The sequence below is a fragment of the Euprymna scolopes genome, chromosome 38 (genome assembly GCF_053919585.1).
Source record: "Euprymna scolopes isolate OS-2025 chromosome 38, ASM5391958v1, whole genome shotgun sequence".
NCBI lineage: Eukaryota > Metazoa > Mollusca > Cephalopoda > Sepiida > Sepiolidae > Euprymna > Euprymna scolopes.
This window is the reverse complement of record NC_136519.1, coordinates 41,624,976-41,650,222: the sequence shown is the minus strand read 5'-3', so window position 1 is coordinate 41,650,222 and position 25,247 is coordinate 41,624,976. Positions and strand designations below refer to the sequence as shown.

The window sequence follows — 25,247 nt, the reverse complement described above, 5'->3', positions numbered from 1 at the left end:
TAGTCATTTTTATAGAAAATTCAGACAATCATCAATAAAATTCTAGATAAAATACTGCATTCATCTCTACTATTAATAACATTCTAAGTGTTTATTTTTTATGTGTGTGTATATATACATCAATAAAAGTTTCGAACGGATACCGAATTGAAAAAAAACAAAAAACTTTTACCCCGTAACGTAACGAATAACGCTGAGTCTCATAAAAAGCCCGAAATAAGGGTTTTATGTTCGTTTTGTTTTTGTAGAAAAGGTTATCTGACTATGTCAACGGACATATGTCTGTATACAGTGGAAGTAAAATCTTTCAGTATACGAACAGGACTCATGGCGCAATGGAAAAATCTGACTACGGATCAGAAGATTCCAGGTTCGATTCCTGGCCAGTTCCTAATAATTTTAACCATCGTTTTATCCGACGTTTACTCATTATCCTTACCCTGAGCCTTACCCTTAGTTGGGGTATTTTTTTGTTTGTTTTTTGAGTGATTTTGTTTTGTGCATGTGGGAATTTCACATACTCCGAGTTCTCAGAGTAAGTGTTGATGGTAAGGCGATGTTGGGTGCACTTGATGTTAAGTGTAGTCGATTTTGTGTTTGACTCAGCGTTGTTTGTGCTAACGCGACGCAGTCGCTAATTTTAAATATTGATTAGTCTTTTTAATGTGCTTATTTAATTATTATAGAAAACCAACTTTGATACCAGTGTAATTTATTGTTTCACTTAGTTATTTGTTATCAACGATGTGGGATTCCCCTAAGACATACTGTTCCTTATAATATCGAACTTACTGTTCCTTATATTATTCAACGAAATATTGTATATTAAAAAGTTTCTCACGTATACATACTATATATATATATATATATATATATATATATATATATATATATATATTGTATTTAATTTATACTAAGATAAATACTACTTCTCAGCAAATAGTACAAAAAGTATACTTTTATATACAAATATATATTTAGGCTTAATCTGGTGAACTACAACAAATAGGAAACATTAAAATGAGGTTTAAATATAAAACTATAATATTTATGAATTTAATATATTTGGATTCTGCACTAGGTTCTTTTCGGGATCAACGTTTTCGGCGATTCTTTGCCCTTTACCTGTATATAAAGAAGCATCCACAAGTTCTGTGTCATTTTTTGTGATTAGTTTAGGTGTCGTTTTTAAGGAGAGGGTGTGGGGGTTGTTGCTTTTCCTTTTTTAAATTAAAAAAAAACAAACGTTTTATTAAAGAATACTTACACACTAAGTGAACTTTTAATGAGCCAGACTGCTCTGTGGCACAGGAGTCCGCATACTTTGCGATACTATAGGATAAGAGACCAGAGGTGTCGTCTGAGCGGACATGCCTAAGCTTTGGTGGGGCGAACGTTGCGCAAGACTGACGGACGCAGGCATACTCTGCTGTAGTGAAGCTTGGGATAGGGAAACGGCCGAAATGTTAGTCTGTGATAAAGATACAGGCACGATAGTGGGATTTGGGTTAATTGTAACTGAAGGGTTCATTGTTTGAGTAGGTAAGCTACACTGCGCAGGAGGTGGACCAAGCTGTTCTCTCGCGAGGCGCTGTTGCATTGCGTGCTGAGATACGAGATCATTGTTCATCGCTATTTGTTGAGCCAGGCTGTTGTTTATGTGGTTAATCTGTTGCTGGTTTGGGGTCTGCGCAAGACCTGTTGTGGCTACGCCAGCCGACGACAAGGTCTGACCCACGGACATCGCTTGACTCACAGGGACGTTTATTGTTTGTACATGGTTTGCTTTGCTAACGCGATAACGAGCGTTCTGCTCTAGGAGAACCTCGTTGGCTGCAGTCAAATCGGCCACCTGCTTTTTCATCTCCTCTACTTTTCGACGTAACATGTTGTTCTCCTCATCCAACAGCTGATAACTGAGCGGACGAATTGAGGTGTAGCGACTTTCGAAGGCGGTTCCAAAGCTGTCTATATCAGCTCGCCTTCTTTTCGAAGCGCTGTGCCCATAGTCGAACCGATTGTCGAAGCGGTCAAAATCATCTTCAGCCGGGTCGTATGAATTCTGTGTCTGGTGGTTGTTCCGGTGATCGTTAGCCGATTTGCGCAGCTCAAACTCATACTCGGCGACTGACAGGTGACGAAACTTACACTTGGCCCCGCGTTTGCACTCCCCCTTTAGATAATCCTTGCAAATAGGAATCTCACCTTTAAGCAAAGGAAGCTCGTGGGGAGCGACCCCGATACCAAGGGCAGCTGCCTGTTGTAGCCGGACTGGAAGTTGTCCAGTCTGCTTGTAGTATTCTTCTTCCTCACGGGTGCAGTGCAAGAATTTGCAATTAGGACGTCTGCATCCCGTATTCTGATAGTCATGGCAAAATGTATACTCTTGTTGTTTACCGAGTTCTTTAGCCTCGCCAGCCTCCGGGTGTCGGTATCGGCAGCGCTTACCCCGGCGGCAGACATTGCGCAAGAAATCCCGGCAAATATCGTCTCCCTTGCCGTTTAACTTTTCATATTTCTCCTCGCCACTGCTGTCGCTATTTCGATCAGACATGTTGTGCGTCAGAAAGATGGCGTTGCAATCAAGTCCACGAGTCATGCAAGATTGTTTTGGTTAGCGACTACAAAGTTGTAAATAAGTAAAAAAAAAATATATCTATGATAAAAATGTGTACGTAAATTGTTTTTTTTATGTAATTATTTCGAGCGACTTTCTTTGTTGTAATGTTTACAGGTTGAAGAATCGCAATTCTGGAGAGTTTCGTGAAATAGAAGAAAACGGCAACGAAGATGATTAATATCAGCAAAAGTATAAATAAAAATTATTTTTTTCTTTCCTTTTTTGTGTCGATTATTTTTCAATAATATTTTCAATTTGTTTCTGCTATTGTGTACGTTCTGTAAATTCCGTTAAATAGAACGATTAATGTTATTGGTCTGTAGTTACGTGGTTGTTTACTTATCCCGTTTGGCCACTTTATTTTTTATTTAATTCCAAATACTTCTTTTGATAATAAGGACAGTTTCCTCAGAAACAGGAGCGTGTGTTTTCTTTTTTTTTCTTTGCGTTATTTCGCCGCAGCCAACTTAGAACATCAACTTGTAGTTCAAGAATATTTCCAATACTGAAAATAGAAAGACAGCATAATATTAGAAATGGTGTTTGTCCAAGAAACACGAAATTGAAAAAAAAAATTATTGGCAGAATAAATTATTAGAGGAAAGAAAGTACAGATAAGAACATCGGATTGATTATATAGATGGGAATGGGATTCAAGGAAATAGGAACTGTCTGAAATTAGAAACAGAATGGGGAAAAGAGATCCGTCTGAAATTAGAGACAAGAATAGGAAAGAAAAAAGATGGATGAAGTTTGTAAAATAAGCGATAAATCAGACACGTAATCTGCGGGGAAAAAACATTAGATTTAAATGAATATATAACAAATATTGCATTAGGTTTAAAATAAATTCGGTCAATGATACAAAAATTATGTAAAAAATTTGTCATGCGTGAAACTAAAAATAGTGTACATTTTTTTTTTACAAATGGGTCACTATTTATCAAGGGTCGGAGGCCACTCGAGGATAAGAGTTAATGGTAAATGGGATTATAGCGTTATAGCGTTAGATTATATATATATTTATAGCGTTATAGCGTAAGATTATATATAGTTAATAGTAAATAGGATTATAGCATAGTAATAATAAGTAGTTGAGATTTTGTAAATTGGATTACTTAGAGGGGTAGTCTAATACGAACTTGTTTCCGTTGAACTTGAAGACAATGAAATTGTAGTCAGCTGGAAAGCAAGTAAACGGAAAAGAGTTCCACAGACGTGCAGTTCTAAGAAATACGCTTTTTTTCATGAGATCTACGTTTAGGTTTAGGTAGAGATAAAGTGTGTGAGAAATTATTGATAGTGGTTTTGGCTAGACGAGTGTTTTACGTGAAAGCTTCGAGAGGTGAGACCATAGATTAAAGTCCAGACGAGCACCTCTCGTGAAAACGATACAGCAGATATAAGCTTGCAACGACTCTTCTATGTGAAAATGTTGCAGGGAAGCAGAAAAGGCATCCCCACTAAGCTACGAAGAAGTCTATTTTGAACTCTGTAAAGGCAGGATGAGTTGCTACTAGCAGCTCCTGCCCAGATGTGGTAACAGTGCTCCACTATTGATCGTACCTGGTTTTTATATAGGTAAAGAATTACATAAGGAGTGAAATATCCACTAGAACGGTATAAAGATCCTAGCATTTTTCAAGCGGCCTTGTGAACGGTTTTGATGTACGTGTATCATTTTAGATCAGGAGTAAAGGCCAAACCCAGAAGCTTGTAAAAACATGGAACCTTCCCAATACGAGAGCCCTGCATTTCAATTGATGCCATATCAGGATCAGAGCGGTGATGATGAAAAGATAGGAGCTTGGTTTTAGATGCAATAAAAGTAACCGATTTCCCCATTGTACCACGTGCACAAGATTAGCCGAGAGATAGAGAGAGAGAGAGAGAGAGAGAAAGAGAGAGTCAGAGAGAAGTTGGTCATTTACGGCCTTTGATGCGTTGCCATAGATGGTACTGTCGTCAGCATGAATGTAAATTAATTGTCTTAGGATATTATTTGGTAGATGATTGATGTTCATTCCTTTGTTTTCTTTCTATACTGCAAAATAATTTTCGATCGCCTGTTGTATTTAGTTTTTAATAACAATGTAAGTATGCTCGTATATTTGTTAGAAAGTTTGGGAATTAAGAGAAATGAGATAATAAGTACAATTTTTTTTATTTTTGTCGAATCTATATCTTATAAGTGAAGTGGTCCAAGACGACCTCCATGTATGTTGCTTTCACGAGTACGCGTCTAGTTTCTTTACATTTATCTATACCTAATTCAAATAATGCTTTCTAACTAAACAAAATCATCGATTAGTTATATTACCTACCCAAAGATTAGTATCATCAAACAAAATGTTTTAATATTAACATACTTCCGGAAATAAATGGTGCGTTAAGGAAATATTATAACATTGAATGTAAAACGTAGACAAACATTTACATAAAATATAAGATGTTTTTTCTCTTTTTTTTAATTTTGAATATATGGCTCATTAGTCAAGTTGTCCCTGGTAGAATATACGTTAGAAAAACCATTTCGCGATTCACTGTTATAAATCCTCTACGAGTCTCATGGTGCACTATTTTGTAGACATTTGCATATCCAAGCAAACAAGTACATCGTCCAAAAAGCAGCCTAATACATAAAATATAGTCAGACAACTGTTTCCTAAAATAAAAAAAATAATCATGTAGGAACCTACATTGTAGTTGTTTCCTCGTAGCACTAGGGACATATGTTAGAACGTAAATAAATATTGACCGCAAGACATTTGAGATGATAATGTTGTACATTTCCGGCTTATGATGTCAGTATAGGACGTTACTCAACTAGTCAAGAGCGAGGTGCCACCATTTGTTCATACTGTACGTGGCGGACTAAATATATTGTGAGTTTCGTAACGTAACCTGCGCAAACAAACGTACAGTATCATTAACTGCAATCGAACAATACTAAAAAAATTATAATGATCTAGGTGCCAAAATGTGTTATATACTCAGTGCAAATAGAGTTAGGGATTATGTATACATCTATGTACAATATAAATTGTATGTGTATGTGTGTGTTTTTTTACAAATTCAAGATTATACATTTTTTTACGAAGGTCTTTTAGTCTCCTATATTTTTATAAAAGTTACTTATATATATGTATATATGTGTGTGTTTATATATATATGTATGTATGTGTGTGTTTATGTATATATATATATATATATGTTATATACATATATGTGTGTGGGTGTGGGTGTTTTGTGTGTGTGTGCCTGTGTGTGGGTGTGGGTGTACACAAATTTCACACGTCTACATTCCAAATGTTAACATGTCCTTCATCTTACTGTTTAGTTTTTAGGCATATTGAAATGTTCATTTCTTAAAAGAACCTGTTTCGTAGCACATAATCCTTCAAGTAAGTACTATTAACGCATCCAAAGAAAAGGAACTCATCAAGTTTAAAAGAAAATAAAGGAATATGGGAATGATTACAAAATCTGAAAATCGGAAGTGAAGTTGCACTTGTGTTTTCTTTTACTTACGCCATCTTTGAATTTAATATGCTTTACAATATAAACAGTAAGATGAACAACATATAAAAATCTGGAATAGGGATTTTTTTATTTGTATATTTTCTCTATTTACCTCGAGGTTCAGAAATTAGAAGGTTGATATAAATACAAGTGAAATACAATGTAATAAGCATAGTTTTCTCATAAACATATGGATATGTATATTTAGCTAATATAAGCAATTCATGCGCCTAGCAGCCTTGTTACGTATTTTATAATATCATTCAATTATTTCATAGTACATTGAACATTATATACGCATACAATGATTAAAAATGTATGAATTTAATAATGTTAGTAGCTAGTTTGTTTTATCGCGTTCAATGAATGAAAGACTTATTGGAATATGCACACGCATAGATAGACAACGTTTGGAGAATGTTTGGCTTCCTATTTTCGAGTATGTATTAATCGTGACACTTCCATCGATTTGTATGTGTTTATTGGAAACGGTTGTTAGCAGAAAACCCGGTTGGTAAAATTAACAACACCCAAATGGTTAAATCTGAGAGTGCTGTTTTCTATGAATATGAGTTACCAGCAATGCTTTTCTCAACCTGTCGCATTGTTTTGTTCATTTCAAGGAGGTGCATTACCACATCAACTATCTATATTGAGTTGATTCAATGGTAGGTGTGTTTTTGTTTTACGGAATATCAACCCTTTTCAGGTTATTTAATGCCGAATCCAGTGATTTTGAAAAAAATGTTTTTTGATAGAATACATTTGTTTTTTTTTCAAGTCGGTTTCTATTTAACGCATAGTTGGAACCCTAACAAGTGATATCATTCCGGGTCAGAATGGGCCTGGGAGCAATGGCAATTAAGGGGTTACTCCACACTCGCCAAAGCCCGTAAGCTGGAGCCTAACCATTGGATATAGTTGAAGGTAATATCCAGGAGCGATTCAATGCTAATCCTCTGTTGTGGCCGTGTTGTAGAAGACAAATAGAGTTTCACATATATCATTGTTGAGCTAAAATCAACATATTTGTTCGCCGACATTTAAATTCACAACATCGAAACATGTTAATTAATTTATTGCGGACTATTTTCCTCATTTTTCGTAGTTGTTGTTTCACGACGTTTCGGCCAAATATTCCTCTGGCCTTCGTCAGGTGGTACCCGCGACGGGGCAGGAACTCCGACTCTCCGAACTGCATTCCAGCATTCACTCTCATCCACAGTTGTTGTCGTCTCACCACGTGTTTTGCTGAAAATGTAGTTAGGAGATTCGGAGTTCCTATCCCATCGCGGTTACCACCTGAAAAAGGCAAGAGGAATAGTTGGCTGAAACGTAAACTATTCAGAAAGATGAGCATAATAGTCAGCAATAAATAAACTAACAAATAAATCATCTCAATGAATTCCAATTAAGTTTTTTATATTCGAAACTTGTTACTCATTACCGCTATGTTAGGGGGTACGAATTATCAAATAAAACAGCCAAATATTTTCAAACTCAACTATTTTAGCTTCATTACATAAACGGTTTTCTTAGAGAAAGTTCTTGTTGTAAAATAATTACTAACTTGAAAAAAAATCAATATAATTAGAAAACTCAAATGACCTTGCAACGATGTATGTAACCCACTTTCCGGTGTACGACATCCGCTTGCGCATGCGCACATGAACTGCGCACTGAAATATTAACGTTATTATTTAGAAATTATTATTTAACATGGGAAGAGTGGGGTTTAAAATAACTTAAACTTAATACAGAAATGAACGATGTAAAAAATAAAGAAAAAAAAGCAATCAATATCAACAATTGTTTATTTGGATGATTTAAACGCGAAAAACAACAAAAGAACAATTGGGGCGCTGAAATATTAACGCTATTGTTTGGAAATTAGTATTTAACATGGGAACAGTGGGGTTTAAAATAAACAAAACAACAAAAGAATCATTGGGACGCTGAAATAGTAACGTTATTATTTCGAAATTATTATTTAACATAGGAAGAGTGGGGTTTAAAATAACTTAAACCAAATACAGAAATGAACGATGTAAAAAAACCCCCAGATATATCAAAATTTGAATTTAACTATAATAAGTATAATGGTGTCTGTTGTGTATACATTTACTGATAAATATGGCGAGCCACTTATAATTCAGTAACTGTAATTTTCCCCCCAAATAATCAATTATAATAAACAGAATGACTCATAGAACTCTTTCTATATTCTTTTTCATTTTAATAAAAAATGTTTCTGTTATGTAAAAAAAAAAAAAAACTATTTTCTTTACGTCACAAGTGTCACGCTCATACATGAATTCAATAGCTAATATAAAATACTGACCTATTAAATTATTTTATCGGATATTATTATTATTAAACTATTATACTTCTAAGTGCGATATATTATCACCAAAATCTTTCTGGCTGTCTTATGAGAAGGGATTCATACATGTTCAATTATTGTTGCAGCAATAGAAACTGTCACGTAAATTCCAGACTCTTCAATGATTGCAACTAAATTATAAGTTTTAATATTATATAAATATAAGCCTGCTGAAGACAGTATTTATAGGTCAAACATTGACCTTGTTATGGCTTGCGGGGGTTCGATAATAAGTAAAACAGATGTCACACAGACATATATCTGGCTTTCAGTTCCAGACAGACATATAAAAAAAGGCAGAACGTTTACCTAATTACAGGACTCATCAAGCCGCATAAAGCATAACATTGGAGAATAACTACCCGCAGAGAATAGAAAACAACAAATGCCAGAAACAAGAACACTCAGTTGGCGTTTTAAGAGTTCGAATGCGAAATGTGACAACAATTAGCAAATAAATAAATAAATAAATAAAAATGCAAATAAAATACCAGAGCCATCTTGAAGAAGGGGTAATTTCGAAATAAAACAACCAAATATAATCAACATTAACTATTCTGGCTTCATTAGTCAAACGACTTTGTTAAAAAAGATGTTTTTTTGTTGTTGTGGAATTATGACACACAAGTAAACGTATAAACATAAAAATGTTATAAAAGAGCTGAATTGAATAAATGTTTGGGTATGTTCTGTTGAATTCGTTCATTCATATGTTGTGTATCGTACTTCCCAATGAATATCAATTTCACCAAACATGCTGGTGATGGTAAAGGACGGACTTATACTGTTTATAAAGTCATTTAGTACCAAACGCACATGAACCAACCGAGGAGAAATATAAGAATGAAAACCCCATATTGGAATCCTTCAACAAAGCTATAGAAACTTAAAATCTAAAAAAAAAAATTGATAAAATTGAAGCAAAAAAATAAAACATTAATAAATAAATTAAAACAAAACTAATATTGAAACAGATTAGTAAATCTGTTAACAAATTCACCGTTCTCACAAAACTATTTTGTATCTAGAAATGTAAACAAAAAATAAAAAAGAAAGAAGGATGGAAAAGGGACGGATAGAGAGTAGTAGTGGTAGTAGTAGTAGTAGTAGTAGTAGTCTTGGATTTACTACAATTGTTCTTATGTTTGTCAACGGTTTAAAGTTTAGTTATAAGAAAATAGCGACAGTATAGTTGTAATAAAGAATAGTTGCTAAACAACCCCACTCTTCCCATGTTAAATAATAATTTCGAAATAATAACGTTAATATTTCGTGCGCATGTAAAAATCAGCAAAAGAAGCGAGCTGTGTTTATTTGTTTACGCATGCGCAACCAGATGTCGTAAACCGGAAAGTGGGTTACATCACTCGTTACAAGGTAATTTGAGTTTTATAATTTATATAAATATATATATATATATATATATGATTGCAACGTCTTGTAAGACGAGTGCCACTCCCTCAGACATTTAAAATTCATGAGTCCAAATGCCTGAGGGAGTATCTATACAAAGATGATGTTAAAGAGTCTTAGCTTTGTACGACAGCTAAGTCTCTCTCTCTCTGTTCAAAATGTTGAGATTCAGCAACAAGCAAGAACAAGATAGCCAGCCACAAATTAAACTGCAGACCAGCTTAATGCAGGTACTGGTCTTCCGCTTTATGTTTTTTTTAAATCAGAGATTGCATCTCCTAGAAAGGTTGTCTTCACCACGGCTTACGGGAGCCCTCTCCACCCCAATACACATATACACAAACACAAATATACACGGTGCTAGTTGGCCGTTGACCCAGAAAAAAATGAACTCTCTCTCTCTCTCTCTCTCTCTCTCTCTCTCTATATATATATATATATATATATATATATATATATATATATATATATATATATACGTATAAACTAACATAATATAAAAGAAAATCGCATTTAACTACCCCTAGTTTTACAATATGTAAGATAACTAGATATCTACGCGTCCCGCTTCTCGCTAAAAAAGGCACACACAAAGCAAGGGTTGTGCCTACTGTCAAGTGAGTCATTTGCTCTTTAAGGGCCTGTCCATTGGCTGATTAGGAGGGGCGAGGTGGAAACTAGGAAGCTGAGTGGTTAACTTAAAACTCCATAAACTGGGTGTATATAAAAAAAAGCGAGATAACCACAACTCTTTGCTTAAGCCTGACGAATTCTAGCGAGGATGAAACGAGGAATAGCTTGATTGGTATATATATATATATATATATATATATATATATATATATATATATATATATATATATATATATATAAAATTTACTATATATATAATTTACTTTATATATATATATATATATAATTTACTATATATATATAATTTACTATATATATATATAATTTACTATATATATATATATATAATTTACTATATATATATAATTTACTGTATATATATATAATTTACTATATATATAATTTACTATATATATATACAATTTACTATATATATATATATACAATTTACTATATATATATATACAATTTACTATATATATATAATTTACTATATATATAATTTACTATATATATATATAATTTACTATACTATATATATATAATTTACTATATATATAATTTACTATATATATATATAATTTACTATATATATAATTTACTATATATATATATATATACTTTACTATATATATATAATTTACTATATATATAATTTACTCTCTCTCTCTATATATATATGTATATATATGTATATATATATATATATATATATATCCTAATAACAACTCATTGGATACGTTTTATTCACCTAATTTGAAATAAGTTAAATTTACTATGTTTCTTCTTATTTTATACAGTGAAATTAACAATAAAATACGTTTAAATTATAGAATTCTATTAATAAAAATACGTTTACTGCCGTGGGGATTTTGAGGAACTGCAATAATAGTTTTTTTTTTAAGTGTTTTCCTATTGATTACTTGATCATTAACATGTCCTAGTTTCCTAATCCGTTATTATTATTCTCATTTCGGCTAGAATATCTCGAGATTAAAAGTAGTGAATATGCGTGATAGTCCGGTGCATGTTCGTATGATCCAACTTTGTCTGTGTTCTTTCTTTGATAGATACATCAACTGATAAAACGTTTATATTGATTTAAAACCCTTTTAACTTTGTGTGAGAAAGCTGCTTTAAGATAAGTGAAACACGACGGAGGAAATAAAACTTATTAAATCAACGTAAGACAGTCAATGATTATTAATCATTCTACAGCTACCTGAACTGTATTCTCTCAATAATATCAAACATATTTATTAATCATAGATGTGTTGAGCAATTATTGAATGCCAGAAACAGTACAGGATGAGCAAGGTAACATACTACCTCATATGTGTGGTTGAGCTTGGCTGCTTCTTTTACTTTGCTGTTTCCGGTCGATGCTATATTTTGTCTGAGTAAATGTTTACATAAATGGGAACGAAAATGTTGGCAATTAAATATTTACCTTTTATAAAATGAACATAATAATATGATTAATAATCTACAGCTTCCTTCGGGGCATCGATAAAACGCTCCTAGATATCCAGAAATGAATATAACATCAAGCCACTTCATGTTCTAAACGGAGCAGTGGACCCCCCCTTGATATATCTATTATCTAATCTGACTCAATCAACTACTTTATCATCTCCTTCTAACAGAAACGATCACTTGAACCTGATTTCACGCCCTGTCATTCCGAGTATGATATATAAGATCAACTTCCAAACACACATTCTACCACTTAACGGTGGCAATGTAAGTTTCTACAGTAACATATTGAGCGACAAGTAGAAAAGGCTGTTTTTTTATGTAGTTGAAAAAAGATGAAATATCTACCTTATATTGACGAGGATAGAAACTTTAATGATAATAATCAATTGAACGACCCGACGACTGAATTCATTAATTTCAAGATCAATTACGGAGAAATATTTGTGCAAGGTTCCCATCGGTAAGCAAAGGTAAGTCAATATGAAATAAGCCGAAAATCATTAACACACACACACACACACACACACACACACACACACACGCACGCACACACACACATAAAATTTCTGTGGCAAGAGTTGCGCAATCAGCAGCCACACCCTTCCTGAGTCGACATTGTTGAATAGCAGTGGCAAGTGGGGGTTCTGAACGCCTGGAAACAATGCCGAAATAAACGGAAACCACATACAGTTCCTAGAATTCCCAAATGGTCACCCATCTGGTACTACCCAGTCTCAACGTTTCTTAACTACGGTGATCTGACGAGCACCGGTGTGTTAGCGTGATTATGCTCTCTCTCTTTCTCTCTCTCTTCCTATCTCTCTCCATATATATATATATATATATATATATATATATATATATATATATATATATATATATATATATATATATATACATGGCGTAGTCACGTTGACACACCGATCAAAGAAATGATTTGCGGCGATTATAAATTATACCTACTTTATTTTATCGAAAATGGAACTCATTAATTAGAGAACATTAAAATAATATGGTGGGGTACACCCGGACTTGGACTGGGGGTCATCCGATGTGTAGTCGAATGGACTACCACTAAGAAATATCCTGAAATTATAATGAATCATTATTTAAGAAGAATTGATTTGTTGAAATTTTCATATTTCCTTTTACAGTGTAACATAAAATATTCCCCTGCAAATTTGTCTCTTTTTAATCTATGAGAGAAAGTTAAATTTAAGATCAGTTATTTTCGATTTTCAATATTCATCGAATGAATATCTGTACAAAACATATCTAGACATATAAATTAGTGTTGTGTGAAATTTGCAAAATATAAGCTCAGCCATTTCGAAACATGCCGGGGAAAAAAATTCTGTCTCACACGCATACAAAATACCTTTTATATAAAGGTAGATATATGGATTTCTGTCATCCGTAATGAACGCCAGCCCCCCCCCTTTACGTAGATTATCAGTTGTGTTATTTTACCGAAGATAAATCTTATGAGTTGGATTCAAAATACTTCAAAATGATAAGAGCTAAACTTCTGCACAAATTTAACCGCCCCCAAAATCTCCACTCATACTACATATTAAAATAACACTGCCTTCATATGCGACTCATGAATAGTCTTCTAAACTGGATTTAAAAAAAGTAATAATTTTTTTCTTTTTATGTAATTTAAAAACATTTTAAAGGAATATTTGGAATTGTATTATTTGTATATATATTATTCCTTAATTGGAATTCATTTTTTTGAGATGCGCATTATATATTAATTTATTTTTATTTCGGACTACTAGTCTCATCTTTATTAGTTGTTGTTTTTTTTAATCTTTTTTTTTTTTTGGTTTGTTTATTCACAACGTTTCAGCCAACTATTCCTCTGGCCTTCGTCAGGTGGTAATCGCGACGGATAGGAACTTCAAATCTCCTAACTGCATTCTCAGCCATCACTGCCATCCGTAGTTGTTGTCCTCTCACCACATTTTGACCAATTAACCTCTGGCACGCTTTGGGTGGGATTGAAACCGCTATCTTCAGACAATGCTCATCTGGAACCGTAGAGATTCAACGTCTCTATCAACTGCGCCACGGGACCCGAAGGGTGATTAAGGTTGGATTCTTTGATCTTATAAATCCACGTTTATTTATTATCTGATCTTCCATAGTGTATTCCGTACCGATTGGTATAAAAATAAATTAATTGTATTTTTTGTGTTTAAAATTTCATGAATTCTGGAAGTTAAGTATTTCTATACATATTGCTTTTTACATGCATTTCCTGTATTTCAAATGTAATAAACAATGAAAGACGGATTAATATACGTATGGATTCCTTTATACGAAGCTTGTCTATTGAATTGTTCTGTATTTCACATGAAATAAACAATAGATAAAAATAACTGTACACTATTTTTAGTTCAGTATATTAAAATTCATATACGCCTTGAAGAAGAGCATTCGTATAAATGATGTTTTTGGAAACAGCGACCTTTAAATTAAAATATATCAGGATTAATACTTTTCTTTTAAACACAAACATGTATGTGTATGTGCACACACATACACACACACATATATATATGTGTATTTATATATATATATATAGAGAGAGAGAGAAATAGAGAGACAGAAAGGGGCGATATGTACATATATATATATGTATATATATATATATACACATATGGCATGCATACTTAAATATAATTTATATATATATATATAAATTGTAGTTAAAATGTGTATATATATATATAAATGATAGTGTATAAAGATTATATGTCGTGTATAAAGTGTGTATACATATATACATTTGTGTGTATATATAAGTGTGTATATATATATACATTATATGTTAAGTGTGAATGCCAAATATATATATATATATATATATATATATATATTGCACAATCGAGACTACTATTTATATACGTATGGCGTTTTCTAGAGAAAAATATTTGACGGACTGCAGATGAGACTAAAAGAGTATGCAAATTCGAAAAAGGTTTACTGGGACGAAAATGAGCGGCATGTGAAGAAAGAAAACGAGCGCCTTACAACCGTGCTTGTATGACTGTATAAGCTAGTGCAATGTAAATAAAAATAAAACAAAAACTAAAGTGTCACTGAATGAAACAGAAAACCCCAGAAAATGATTTAAGACATTAATTTTGTATTACTCTAATTCAATTACATAAAGGTTTATTCAATTTTTCAATTTATATCAAAATAATAATTGAATTATTTAGACAAATTAAAGAATAATTAAATTTACATTCCTTGTAAAAATAGAAAGGAAAATATTGAAACCGCGATAAACAAAAATCTTTAGCACAAAATTGTAAAATAATATTCTAATCCAAGCCATGCAAATTGGGAATATGGAATACAAGAAAATGTTCTGATGTCGCATAGCTACCGAGAAGGATTGTACGGTAGACCTTTTTATAACGCAACTTTAGACTATAAAAAATAAATCGGTACATAACTTCTACTTTGAGTAAGGAAATATTGAAAAATTTTAGTTCATCAGTTCGTCACAGCCAGCGAATATAACGTTTTGGTCAAGAATTCAGATATTCAATTTCGTTTTAACATAGCAATGTTTTTATTTTTTTTTTTAATCTTGCAGTTGGAACATGTTAGACTAGACACGGTGGGCGCCGAACTAAACGCACCTGTTCCTACTGCCTTCCACCCTCAATTATAGCCCGACGAAATTTCAAGAATAGTCAATCACTGCTACATTCAAAAATACCCCTCATATTTCTGTGATGTATCTAAACACCTACGAGTTTCATGTCCTGCCAGAAATACTCGTCGTTATAAATGTGAAAAATCCTCTCTCTCTTCTCAAAGGTATGCTAATCTTCTAAAATCTGATACAAAGTCACTCGGCAAAATACATCTCCGACTTTAGACACCACTTCAACCTGCCTTTCAAAAACTAATGTAAAAGTAAAAATTAACGGGTTATCTGCGTTTGAGTTGCTCGATACTGACAGCTCAGAAAATTCTATTAAAGAAAGCTTGGTAAAAACCAACGATTTGAAGTGCGTCCCTGCCGCCAGAAAAGTAAAAAAAAAAAAAGGCAAACGCGTCATTGCCTGCAGCAGTTAGTTGTTATTATTTAGTGGACTTATTATTTAAAATCGTCTCCTATACAACCTGTAAATTATCTGAAATGAAAAAAAAACCTTGGTTGCGAAATAATACTGAGACACCATTTTTTGCAACAACACCTACAGATTAATATTCCGTTTGGCTGTTCAATGCCCACATTAACATGTTTTGGATTGCCAACAGCAAAATCCCGTCACTTCTTGAAAAACTAATTGAAAACTGCAAGCTCATAGCAGTGAAAAGCAGACGTTTTCTAATATTAATAAAAAAAATCATAGATATAGGAGATAAAACAAGTAGAGAAGTTTCCTCTGTATCGTCAATGCGTACAGTCATTCGAGGTACTGAAAAAAGATATTGCGAAATCAGTAATTACAATAATAGACCAAAATATTCCTTTGGTTGTTAATACGGATGGGTCAGACTGTGATGTTGCTGCTTCTTTGAGACAAGCTAATTCTTGTAGCCTTTTGTTCAAGACCCTCTCACGGGCTGAACGACGACACCCCGCAATAGAAAAGGAAGCCTAATTCATAGTCGAGGCACTAAGTAAATGACGGCATTACTTAGTCGAACGCCACTTTAAACTTATTACTGACCAAAAATCAGTATCTTTTATGTTTAACCCTAAGACTACAAGCAGAATAAAAGTGAGAGAACTCTACAGCTGGTACACTGTCAAGTGTATGCTGTATGGCATCAAGCGCGGACGAACTCTGAACGCTACATAATGATTCATGCTGTAAGGCATAGAAACTGGCCTTTCTAGGTGAAGAAGATAAGCAGAATTACGAATTCCCACGAACGTATACTGAAAGAAAGCCTCGGTTTTATAAACCCAGAACTAGATTTCTAATAATAAAATCACAACCGTTTCGAAAGACTAAATCTTGATTTTAAAGGAACGCTACCAAGCAAAACAAGACACCGATATAAATTAACTGTGGTCGACGAATATTCACGGTTTCCTATTGCCTTACCTTATTAAGATATATCAGCTACGGCAATTATACAATGTCTCTGTTCATTATTCACTGTCATTGAAGTTCCTGCCTATATGCATGAGGGCGAGGGTCTTCTTTCATGCCAAACAGCTTCGACAATTTCTAAAGGAACGAGATGTAATCATGAGCAAGATAACTCCCTACAACTCCAAGGGTAATGAAAAATGCGAAAGACATAGCGGCATTATTTGGAAGACATATCAGTTGGCTTCATCACATAACGGATGTTCGATTGATAACGCCAGACGCCCCCTATTGTGTACCGCCACGAATGTATCTGAGATGACGTCTAATGACACTGTCTCCGTTGGGGCTAAATCAGACACTTCAGATTGGCTAATTCCTGAATCCCTGACAGATGTAGGACTAGCACAGGGAAAACCTATTCATCCAGGGAGACACTCTGGCGCGGAGCTGCCTGCTCCTTTGAAAAATAAAACATTTTGGAGTAAGGCATTTTAGGGTCAACAGACGGTATCGCACTGAAGAGCTTAAGTGTTTTAGTACCCCGCTGAATCATGGACTTCATAGGCGGTCACCGTAAGCTCGTAGGGAGCCTGGATATTTAAGGGACATTCACGTTCGAAATATATGTTTTGTTCAGTGCCAAATTAAACCACGCTCATTTACTTCTGCATTTTAATCCTTAAATGCAGTCATTAAATAAAGATAATTTTATAAAATCAACTAAAAACTCTCTACATTGCTATATAGCCTTCACTGTATTGCTTGCTCAGTCACTGTAGGGAGGCCCGTAAGGCTTTCTCCTAGTGTACTGCAGTTGTTCCTAATTACGGTTGGCAATAAATCGATTTGATTAAAAAAATAAGCGATTTTTTTCCGATTTCGATAAAATAATAGCATGATCAAGTGGAACATTTGTTGATTCGCATCTACTGGTAGAGAACATCGGGTATTCCTGGTAGTATATAACAATGTGTGTGTGCGTATATATATATATATATATATAGATATATAGATATATATATATATATATATAATATAATATAAAGTTGAATGCCTGTATGTGTGTGTGTGTCTGGTCACGAATAGGCTCGTATATGCTTGACTATTTTAAAATAAAACTGATTACATATAATTATAGGGCATGTATCGAGACACGGAAATGGGTATATTTGATGTGGCAGAGCAGTGGTTCATTAAAATTGTAGGGTATGCTTTCGCGCCTGGTCTACAAAGTATGGAAATAATAAAAAAAAAAACATAAAAAACGTTTACACGTGTTTCTGATATGGATGTACATAATAATACTTTGTTAAGTATGTTTTAACTTAACTAGGGATGGTATAATCAAATTGTGGGGTCCGCGTTCGCGCCTGGCCTCCACAGAATGAAAAGAGGCACACCCTTTCATAAGGACTTTTCATATATATCTGTGTAAGTATACTTTGATAATTATGTTTCTGTTTGAAGAAATATGGTATAATAAAATCATGGGGATTTCGTTCGCACCTGACCTCTATAGAATGGAAATATGCCACAAAGTTTAAAAAGTTTTTTTTTTTTTTTTTTAATATAGATCCGCAGAATATTGTGATAAGTGTTTCAGTGTTAAGAGGTATGGAATAATAAATAATGGACTTTATTTATTTTTACTTTCATCATATTTTGCTTTGGTTTTGATAACACCAAATTGAACCCAAATTTACAACACTTCCTTTTCATAACCTATCCTACTTTCATAAATCAGAGTCCATTATCTATAGGCTGTTTTTGAACCCAGTCAAGAAGGGGCACTTTTGCTAATATATATATATATAAATATATATATATATATATATATATCTGATTCTAAATGTCATAATATAAGCAAACTATATGGTATTTGCAGCTTCACTTCCAATTTCCGACTTTTGAAAACATGCCCAAACGCATTTTATATCCCTTTGGTGTATTGATTGCTGCTACTTTTTCTGGTGAGTTTCGGGCAAAATAGTTTCACTAATACAATAAAAAAAGTGACTGATAATATGCTAGGAATCAGATACTGTAAAGAATTGTGAATGCTCACTGAATTAAAGGAATAAATTGGAAGATGGTCAACATCATGAAATTTGAAATATACACTTTTGTCAGTTATTCATTATATGCTCTGTAATTACGTTGAGCTCCTTAAATAAGAATTGGTATATATAAAAAGGAAAATATAAGTGATTAAAGAATATTTCAACAGACATTATATATATGTCTATATATATATATATATGTGTATATAGATATGTATATATATGTCTATATATATGTATATATGTGTATATATATATGTATACATATATATATATAATGAAATTGAATTTTGTGAAGATGAAAGTCTAAATATATATCCTATGAATGATAGATGAATTACAGGATTAATAAATAATACTATTTTAATTCGACATCTGTCAAGAGACATTGATGACTGGATCAGTCTGATCTATTTCAGACAGTGGATATTTACAGTCGGTTTCATTGTCAGTTCTGACATTTATGGGATGTTATCAAATTAATGACTTAAATTACGTTCTTTCCTTTAAGAATTCGGGTTTAAACTCATTTAGAAAATCTGGCTCATAATGGCTATTTTAGAGATATTTCTCTAGATTGGTTATTTGTAGCTAAAAATTATCCTTGTGCGTGTTCCGACACACACACACACCCACCCACACACACAGATATATATATATATATATGTGTGTGTGTGGGTGTACATATGTATGTATGTATGTATGTATATATAAAATCGACGACGAGTCAAATGTAAACACAGTCCAACCGACATATATTAAAGACGCTTACTCTTTTTTTTAAATAAAAAGTTTGGTTGAGATTAAGATTTTGGGTAGTAAATGATGATGATATGGACAAATTCATACATTATTTCACAAATAAAATCGACGACGAGCCAAATGAAAACACAGTCCAACCGACATGTATTAAAGACTAAGCGTCTTTAATATATGTCGGTTGGACTGTGTTTATATTTGACTCGCCGTCGATTTTATTTGTGAAATAATGTGTGAAATTGTCTACATCATCATCATATTCTACTTCCAAAGTGCTAGTCTTATAGCGAAACATTTTTGTAAAAATAAGAACAAGATGTAAATCCGTGCCATTTTTTTTTTAATCGTGGCCATCACCATCATCGTCGTCCTGATGATTGAGTATTTAAGACTTTTGGAATGTTCTTTCATGTGTATTATGTGTACGTATGTATATGCATATGTATGCATATGCGTATTTGTGTGCTACTATGTGTGTATGTTTGCATGTGTGTGCACATGCATATGTATGTTGGCATACATCTGTATGTATGCATGTGTTCATTTCCTTGTGTGTGTTGGGATGGAGAGGGCTCCTGTGGGGCGTGGTGAGAGCAACCCCACTGGGAGACGCGGATATCTGATTAAAAAAAAACAATATAGCGGGATACCAGTACCCGCATTAAGCTGGTCTGCAGTTTGACTTGTTGCTGGCTATCTTGCTCTTGCTTGTTGCTTGATGTCAACATTTTGAACCGAGAGAGAGATTTAGCTGTCGTACAAAGCTAAAACTCTGTAACATCATCTTTGTATAGATACTCCCTCAGGCATTTGTCTATTAAAAAAAATGTCCTGTGGCGATAAAAAAAAGCTGTGACGTGTGTACGTCTGAAATGCTGGATGAATGTAACAATTAATCTGCCATCATTATATGTATCTATATATGTGTATATGTATGTAAATTTATATGTGTATGTATATCTATATATATGTGTGTGTATATTTATATATGAAAATGTGTGTTTGTATGTGTTTATATCTATGTGTATATGTATATATATGTGTATGTCTATATATATGTGTGTGTATATATACATTTATATATGTTTGTATGCATGTATGTGTGTATATACATATATGTGTATGTGTATGTATGCATGTGTGTATGTATATGTATGTGTATATGTGTATGTATGTATGTATGTGTATGAATGCATAAATATGTATATGTATGTATATGTAGGTAAGTGTATGTATATTTGTGCTTATGTACACGAATATGTATGTGTATGTGTAAGCTTATGTATGTATGTATTTGTATATGTGTGTATACGTATGTATATGTGTATGCATGCATGTGGGTATGTATATATATGATTGTGTATTATGCATTGTGTATATATATGGGTATATATGAGCGTATGCTTATACACATGTACGTATGCATGTATATATTTATATGTATGTATACCAATGACCGTCTTGTGTATGTTTGCATGTGTGAGTATGTATATTTCTGTGTGCGTAATGTGTGTTGTGTATGTATGCATGTACATATGTGTGTGATATGTGCATATATATGTGCGCGTGCGTATATATATATATATATATATATATATATACATATATATATATATATATATATATATATATATGTATGTATACCAATGACCGTCTTTAGTGTCATGTCTGCTTGAGCATGTGAATTCGCCGGCAGGACTATATGTTATTTTCGGGCTCATGAACTTTCAGTGTCTGAGGGAGTGGAACTCGTGTTACAAGATGTTTCAATCATTATATATATATATATATATATATATATATATATATATATATATATATATATATATATATCACATGCACAACGACAATTTTCTGATAGTGAGACCTTTTCGGGCACCGATCAATGGTCCAGTGATAAGAACTGTCGAATGGTAACACGCTGTTTTTAAGTTACATTCACGGCTAGGGGAAGGTGCTTGTCTAGCCGCTCTGACGTGTTGTGATACAACGGAACAGTACTGTATGTGATGGCTATATATATATATATATACACTTGTGCCCGATATTATTCATACCCCCCCTTGAAAATTGAGTTTATTAGGTGTAACTTTGTAAGAATTTATTGTTTACGTCCATATTGATACATATTCTTAATAAACCTCTTCTGATCATTTTCGTCATTTTAAAATCTCGGGATACTTGTAATAAAAGAAATATACAGCTATTTATAAAATCTGCAATGCTCAAAAATAATCATACCCCCTTATTTTTTCAGTATTAATCGAGTTTCTGACTGTTTGTTTCCTGTTTGATTCTTATTTTGTATGCTTTTATACAACCTTTGATAAATTTCATTGCGTTTTTTGCATTTTTTCAGAAATTAAAATGATATCAACTGAAAACCAATAAAAGAATAAAAATTATTAGAATGGGGAAGAAAAAAGAGCTTAGTAATGATCTTAGGACTAAAATTGTGAATTCACATAAGGATGGTTTAGGTTACAAGTCAATTTCCAAGAAATTTGAGGTCCCTACAGCAACAGTACAGAGCATCATCAAAAAATTCCAGAGCCACCACACAACAAACAACTTGATTGGTAGAGGAAGGAAAAGGAAAATGTCTGCTAGAGCCACCCGGAATATTGTAAGAAGTGTTAATGCAAATCCAACCACCACTACTAAGGACATTTTAGAAAATCTGGAGTCTTCTGGCATAAAAATATCAAGGCAAACATTGCAAAGGACTCTGCATGAAAATGGTCTGAAAGGAAGAAGACCAAGAAGGACTCCATTGCACACCGGAAAACACCTTGCAGCACGTCTAAAGTTTGCTAGGACCCATGTGAATTCTCCAGAGTCCGTTTTCTCAAGTATTTTGTGGACTGACGAAACAAAAATTGAATTGTTTGGCCATATGGATGCTTCTTACGTTTGGAGGAAGAAAGGAGAAGCTTACAACCCAAAGAACACCATACCCACGGTGAAACATGGTGGTGGTAGCCTAATGTTTTGGGGCTCCTTTTCGGCTAGTGGTCCAGGTAGTTTGGTCAAGATAGATGGAACCATGAAGAAGGAGCAATATTTGGAGATACTCCAGAAAAACATTAGACAGGATGCGGAGAAGCTCCATTTAGGACCAAACTGGGTCCTTCAACAGGATAATAATCCAAAACATACTGCCAAAATAGTCAAGAAATGGTTTGAGGATAATCAAATTAATGTTTTGGAATGGCCTAGCCAGAGTCCCGACCTGAACCCTATCGAAAACCTCTGGCACATATTGAAAACTGAGGTTAAAAAGCGGAAACCTAGAAATTTGAGGGATTTGGAGAACTACTGCATTGAAGAATGGTCAAAAATCAGTGTTGATGCTTGTAAAAACCTTGTTGATAAATATCCAAAACGGTTACAGGCAGTTATTAAGAATAAAGGGCATGCTATTGACTATTAGTAAGAGAGGTATGAATAATTTTGAACTAGTGCCATTATTGTTTTTCTTTGTATAATGTTTCAAACTTGCATAATTTATTTATTTGTTGAGTTTAAATTAAATGCTTATGCTTGATTTATTGTTTGAAATCCCTTTAATATTGTCTACCTTCTGGTTTGAGCAATATTCTTATAGAAATCTCAAAGATCCGAGGGGTATGAATAATATCGGGCACAAGTGTATATATATATTTATGTATATATATGTATATATGTATATATATGTATATATATATATTTATGTATATATATATATTTATGTATATATGTATATATATGTATATATACATATATATGTAAAATATGTACATGTGTATATATATGTATATATATATGTATATATATACATATATATATAATATGTACATATGTATATATATATATATATATATATATATATATATATATATATATATATATATATATATATGCCTGTGTGTATGCACTTCTGTGCAAGATACCTTTTCATAAATATCCTATCTGCATCTGCGTGCATTACTTACAACTGTGAATGGTATATCTAATAATTTGCTGGTTTGAGATTTGATACTAAAGATCATAAAATCGTTGGACATTCCTTCTAGTAGCAAGTCTTGAGAACACTTTCTATAAATATTTTTTGAATAAGTCATTACTATCGTCTTTTACTCTGCTATACCTACAGAAACACTCTTATAAAACCAACATAGAGATGCAGGAGGGGACGGAAATGTAGCAACTCCGGTTTAATCTAATGCACATGATAATGATAGTTTAAAAGAGAAGATTCCATACACTTATCTAAGGCATGAAAAATACGGAATATTATAAAGATATCAATCATTCACGTAATTATCTGAGAAACCTGTCTCGTGCAAGAATATGTCGAATACTTCCGGTTAACCCCTTGCAAATGATAAATACTTGCACTTGAAGAGACTTTTTCAATCATGAGAAGATTTCTACGTTCAAGACTGTAAAATAGGTTGTTAATGTTCGATAGAAAAGATAAACAGAAATATTAAACAGAAAAACATAAATATTCAAAGAAATATAATATATATATATATATAAAAATTTAAAAGAATCCGCGAATATACAAAAAAATATAAATGCAAAACATATTATAAAAAAGAATATGTTTCATTTGTTTATATTTGTTTTTTTTTTGTTTTTTGTTAGCGATACTTTGGAAATAACTTCGATAATTTATCCGAAAGTGCTTCTTTTTTTCACTAAATGCAAGTTGTGAATAATTTTCCCTTTGACTAATTTGGTAACCCCTAAATGGGGAGCGGCATATATATTATTTTTTAAAAATATAATTATTCACTGACACGTGTAGAAGACGAACAACATGGCAGTGGATAATTATAAAAAAAGTATGTATGTATATGTTTCTATCTATATGTCTCTCTACACGCACACACACACACACACACACACACACACATATATATATATATATATATATATGTGTGTGTGTGTGCGTTTGTGTGGTGTTTTTATGTATGTGTGTGTGCATGCACACATTCATTTGGAAATCCAATAATCCAGTCACAAACATCAGAATCATATATATATATATATATATATATATATATATATATATATATATATATATATATGTTTTGAGAAAAATAGAAAAACCGAATGAAAATATTAAAACAATCAACGTTTCGTCCTTATTTCAGAGGACATCTTCAGGATATTTGAAGTAAAAATGCAAGAAAAGAAAAATATCCTGAAGATGTCCTCGGACATGAGGACGAAACGTTGATTATTTTAATAATTTCATTCGGTTTTTCTATTTTTCTCAAAACATAACGTCAACCACCGCTGGTATTTTT

The 25,247-nt window shown here is 32.9% G+C and overlaps 1 protein-coding gene across 11 annotated transcripts in view; it reads right to left on the bottom strand.

The window, feature by feature from the left end:
- The window catches only part of LOC145263135 (zinc finger CCCH domain-containing protein 10-like), a 714,599-nt gene that overhangs the window by 30,630 nt on the left and 658,722 nt on the right, over window positions 1-25,247 (bottom strand). For all 11 annotated transcript variants that reach the window (XM_080120101.1, XM_080120100.1, XM_080120093.1 and 8 more), the window contains one exon: window positions 1,268-3,125. In XM_080120101.1, coding sequence (XP_079976227.1) covers window positions 1,283-2,599 — 1,317 coding nt within the window. In that variant the 5' untranslated portion in view covers window positions 2,600-3,125 and the 3' untranslated portion in view covers window positions 1,268-1,282. The remainder of the gene's footprint in view (window positions 1-1,267; window positions 3,126-25,247) is intronic.